Source organism: Nansenia antarctica (assembly GCF_963989245.1).
Source record: "Nansenia antarctica genome assembly, chromosome: 1".
Lineage (NCBI taxonomy): Eukaryota > Metazoa > Chordata > Actinopteri > Argentiniformes > Microstomatidae > Nansenia > Nansenia antarctica.
In genome coordinates this window covers 91,155,283-91,161,036 of record NC_137674.1, presented here as the reverse complement: position 1 = coordinate 91,161,036, position 5,754 = coordinate 91,155,283, and the positions used below count along the sequence as shown (strand labels likewise).

Sequence of the window (5,754 nt, the reverse complement as noted above, 5' to 3'; positions counted from 1 at the left end):
TTAGCAGTATTTCCTTGTTTTCACCAGTTTGCTCTGGTATTTGACTGAGTGACCGCTGTGGCCCACTACGTAAACGTCCAGCAGGTAGGTCTTGCCTGCCTCCAGGCCCGTGATGGTTTCTGTGGTGACGGCCTTCTGCAGGTTGGGGCTGTGGAAGTACTTGCAGAGGACCTTCTCCGACTTCCTGCGGGTCTCCGGCCCGGCGCACTGGTTCTGCTCGCGACGCCGCTGCTCCTCGCCGTAGCTCTCCGCCACCTCCTTGCGGTAGACGCAGTACTTGTTGCGGTCTTGAGTGCCCAGCCAGGCCACGGTGGCAGAGCTACATGTGCGCAGCTTGTCGAAGGCCTTGATGCGCGTGTCCTCAGGCAGCGAGGGGAAAGGCTGCTTGCTGCTGGGCCGCGTGGTGGCCAGCACCTTGAGGGTGGACGCCCCCTTCCGGCTGCCTCGCAGGCGGATCAGGTACTTGGCCTTGGGCTTCCCGCGCAGCTGAAACTGTCGCACACCCTCCACATTCTGGGAGAGCATCAGCTTGCCGTCGCGCCTCACCTGCACCTGCACGGTGTCCAGACAGGCGTGGACGAACAGGGTCACCCTCTGATGGGAGGAGACCGGTGCGAAGCGCAGGAACTTGCTGCCCTTCCTCTTGATGAAGACGTCGGACACCTTGCTGTCTTTCAACTCCACCGTCTTCTGCCGGGCCTCCTCTTTGGTGCGGGCGAACGTCCCCACATATGCTGTGCTGGTGTTGGTGGCAGAGTTGACAGCGAACACATCGAAGTAGTACTGTGTGTCCGGTTTCAGGTCGGACACGGTGAAGATGTTCTTGTTACCGATGCACACCTTCAGAATGTCCGAGGCTTTAGGCTTGGCCGTGTAGCCGCGGGAGATCTTGTTGCTGGTGAGACCTCGGTCCTTGCCAAAGTCATTGTCCGAAGGCATAAAGCCAAAGTGGGCAAAATCAAAGGGGCTGAAATCTCTGCCGGGCTTGGGAGCCATCATGAAAGCATCATCAACACTGATCTTAGCCTCGGCAGCACACAGGCTCTTGAAGTTGTGTTCTTTGTTGATGACCACGCAGTACTGGACAGGCTGGCCCATCAGGGAGCTGGTGGGGGTGGGCTTCCATGCCAGTGTGACGGTGGTGCGGCCCAGGCCAGTCACGTCCACCCGGGGGTCGTAGGGCAGCTCCGGGTAGGGCTGATCCGACTCTGGGGTGGTCGTAGCATACACTTTAAAGTTGCTGTCTTTCTCGGTGGAGAGCAGCTCCAGCTGATAGAGTCCAGAGGGGGTGCTGGTGGCCACGTAGGACTCCACATCGTTCCCCTTGTAGGTGAAGAGCTCAGTCCCCTCGTCCGCTGTCACCTGCTGCTTCTGCTGGTCCAGAGGCTCTGGCTCACCTGGAGAACATACACAGGAACATAGAGAGACATGAACATCCAGAACATCACATATTGGTGTAACCACATCATCTACAGAGGTTTTTTGGTCATGTTTTAGCTTTTTTCAAATTTGGCCCTGATGTAAAGTAATTTCCACAGGTGCTATAAATGACCCGTTTAATGTGTTGATCCTGGTGAGGTCATGGTGAAGCTCTCTCTGAGCCTCACGGCCGATTAGTCCCTCACGAGCCAGCTGCCATGTTTTTACTCTAAACATCCCAAAAGATCACAGGCCGGTATTCACTTGGCCCTTTCCTGGGAAGCTGTGCTACAAAGAGGCACCTTGTAGCTCTCTCCATGAGGGAGTCAGTCTCCAGGCCTGATTTTAGCTGAGCAAAAAATTATATTATTATGTTTGTCAACCAGGGAGTGAGCTCCATGGTGTACTAAATTCTTAAATCGAAAAGATCCGATCCTGACTGAAACACTGAGCAAAGAGGAGTAAACACAGCAACAGACATGGAGGTTGTGTGTATTTACAGTGTTGGAGCCTGTATGAAGCCTGGCTGTACGCGCTCACACAGTCCCTTCCACCTATGTGAATGGTTGATTGAGTTAAGAAGTAAAACTGTACATAGAGTAGCTGTCTTTTTTGTCTTCATTTGTTTCTATTGTGTAACCTCATAAATCAGAAAAGTGAAAATCAAGAACCCTTATGGTTACGTAAGGAGCCTATTCGTTCATTTGCTCAAACAAACACACAGACACACACAGGCCTAAACGTCCCCACACATACACGTTCACACTGACACATACAGTATGTGCACTCTAGAACCATCACTCTCGTCCATGAGCTATAATGGGGTGGGGCTGGAGGGAGTTGATTGATTTCTGTGGTTCAGAGATACTGTCCAGATGGAGAGAGAGAGAGAGACAGAGTGTGTGAGCAAGACAAGGTTGTGAGCAAGAAAGAAAGAAAGAAAAACAGACACAGACAGACAGACAGACACACAGACAGACACACAAACAGGAGAAAAAAAGAAAGAAAGAAAGAAAGAAAAATAAATAGATAGGGAGTTGAAGTTAATACGGGGCTAGGCTTTTTTTCACCTGCGTAGTATGATGTTTATGGAGAGGGGAACTTCACTACTTCTTAGTAGTCTCAGGCCAGACCAGCGTGCCTGACTCAGACAAACCACTGTACCCTTCTCACACACTACACACTACAGATGTCAGGTGTGGTCAATCCAGACGTCACCAGTGGTTGGATCAGACACCGCATCACCATGAGTTAATTAATAACCATACTGTACCACACCAAAAACACCAGACCACCCAACCACACAACAAAGTTCACACTGTGTACTAATGTCCTCCAAACACAACTTCAATCGCATGAATACATTTGATGTTCATCCTGATGAATCACTGAAATCATCATTCACATGCTTGTACATAAATCATATCCTGCATATGTTTGATACTACATATCAAAAGCATGGTCATAACATAATTTACATACAGAAAAAGATACGTTTGATTCATATATTACTGTTTACTAATGTAAATGAGATTATGCCCATGCTTTTGATCAATTGATGTTTATTTCCTGGGTGATGCATACATTTCTATGGAGGTGTTTGTGCTTTTGTTGTGTTGTTATGTTGTTGTTGTTGTTGTTGTTGTTGTTGTTGTTGTTGTTTACCTGATCCCTCTCCACTGGCCTCCTCGGGAAGCTCCTGTAGAGTGAGCCTCCACTCCAGAGGAGCATCACATGGTGTCACCGTCACAGAAAGGGGAGTGTTGTCCTCCTCCACCACAAAGAAGTACCTGCGGAAACACCAGGTGGGACCCACATGAATAACAATGATCCAACACACTCCAATGTGGCAAATAGACTCTGAATATAGTGCTGAAATATGAACCACTGAACATGGGGCAAACACATTTGTGTAACCGAGTAAAACTAAAATCCGAATACCCGCACTGTTGAATTGCTCGCTTTTTTCGATAGTGTAGCTGGTTTATATCGGGTATGAGGAGACAATCGTGTGTGTTGGAAGTCAGAGGTCGCAAGTTTGAGAGCAACTTGAATTAGTTGGAGCAACTTGAATTGCAGGGTTACTGTTTGCAACAACTTGACGTCTGATTCATTTGGACAACACCAAAATGACACAGTCATGCAGGGGTAAGGTCTTGAACAAAGAGCCTCTGAACCCATCATTCACACTATTTGAGTACTCTCTTCCTCTGAGAGCTAACGACCAGGATCTCTCGGCAGCCGTTCACTCACTCACATGAACATCACTTTCTCATCTATTATGTATTTCCACATCATAACAGTATACATTACAATGCATTCCCTATTCCCCATCCACTTACTATGGTAGTCATGGACATGCTAGCCTTAGCCGTTACCACTAAAAAGGTTTTGACTACGGTACAATATGTGTTATAGGAATACATGAATGTGAACCAAGCACCAGAATGGGACAGAAAGATGAGGTGATTTAAGTGACTTTGAATGTGGCATGGGTGTTGATGCCAGACGGGCTGTTTTGAGTATTTCAGAAAGTGCTGATCTACTGGGTTTTACCCGCACAACCACAATGGTTCTCGGTTTCATATTGAACTGTACGGTTCGCTATCCACGGTTCAATACGCACTAGTGAATGTCGGTTTTTCGGTTCATGCTGCGTTCCATTGAAAGTCAGAGGTCGAGTTGCCGCGCAGTTGCAACGCAGTTGCTTCTTGTTCAAATGTTTATTCATGGTGAGCGGAGTTGAGAACATGGCAAGAGTTTGAGGAAGCCCCGGATTTCTACAAATCTGCGTTGTGAGGTCATTCATTTCGGTTTTGGCATTGAATACAATGATGAAGGAAAGAAAACAGTGAACGAATACGTTACTGCAAGCATTTCTTCACGCATGTCGTATATGCGCATAATATGCTCATAATGCGTTTATGGGCTACCAGCTGTCATGGCTAAAGTGCACTTTTATTATTCATCTCCTATACCAGTAGTCAAGGCTAAGAGGCACTTTTACATTTGTGTTTATGTATTTATTTTTACATTTGAAAGTGTGTTTTGTTTATACACTGTATATTTAAATGTTTTATATTATATAATATACCAGTCATATTCTAGTATGTGTCTGAATGTTAAAGTCCCATAAGTATAAGCAAAATAAAGTAAAGTAACAGCATGTAAGTAAATAGTAGCATTTTTTTTCTCCTTACTCACAAAACACGTACCGAAACCGTAACACAAAAACCAAGGTTCATACCGAACCGTGGGCCAACTGAACCATTGCACCCCTGATATATACAATACTGATCTGATCGCATGACTTTTTCATAGCATATACCAACAATACATATATTGTAGGTCATGGTTGTTGGTCGTGCTGATAATCAGGGTTGGGGTCAATTCCATTTCAATTAAGTCAATTTGAAATTAGAATTTTAGTTTACTTCCTGAATTGATTGAATTTAAATGGAATTGACCCCAACCCTGGTCGTAGTTGTATGTGTTTGTAAGTTTTTGTGTTTGGATGTGTTTCTATCTAAAGTTGGACTCCAGTCCGTACCTTTTGGGTGTGTCCCTGAACAGGTAGCCGCTGATCTCAGCCCCGTCTGGGATGACAGACGAGTCGTGGAAGAGAGCTTTGTCTCGAAGCTGCATCTGGAACAGGCCCTCGTCCCGTGTGGGCAGCTTCTGGGCCACTGCCACCAGCACAAGAACCAGAACCAGGGCCAAGGTCCAGCCCTGAGGTCCCATACACTGCCTCATCCTGTAACACACAGAAGAGAACATACATGGGTCAGGAACTACGACCATAGACCAATACCAGAGGACCTAGAGCATAGATTAGGTACTTTTTCCTGCTATGACTGGTGGATAAATGATTCACTTACTTAGTGAAATGTATTTGTTGTAAGTCGCATTGGATAAAGGAGTCTGCTAAATGCCTGAAGTGTAAAAATGTAAACATGACCAAATACACACACGACTACCCTGGTCATTGTGGTGCGATGATGATGATAATGATAATAATGCTTTCTATTTATATATAACTTTATTTCTATATATTGAGACTGCAAAATATAGTGCGCAAACATTGGAATTGTAATATCTTTTGAATTAATTATTGCAAACATAGTTTTTTGACATCCTATTTTGTGTTCACAGGGGTACGACAGGGGAGTCGAGTCCCACTCAAGAGAGAGAGACGCTGGGAGAGGTCAGAGAGGTCAGAGAGAGAGAGACATAGAGAGAGAGAGAGAGAGAGAGAGAGAGAGAGAGAGAGAGAGACAGAGAGAGAGAGAGAGAGAGAGAGAGAGAGATAGAGAGAGGCACTCTTCTCTAGGAAAC

At 46.1% G+C, this 5,754-nt stretch overlaps 1 protein-coding gene across 1 annotated transcript; it reads right to left on the bottom strand.

Moving 5' to 3' along the window:
- ndnf (neuron-derived neurotrophic factor) lies at nt 1–5,172 on the bottom strand (the record flags this gene model as incomplete). Its single annotated transcript, XM_080548229.1, has 3 exons — nt 1–1,397; nt 3,085–3,209; nt 4,970–5,172. 3 exons carry the CDS (start codon nt 5,170–5,172, stop codon nt 1–3), a joined length of 1,725 nt encoding a protein of 574 aa, XP_080404355.1.
- Nucleotides 5,173–5,754: the final 582 nt, after the last annotated feature.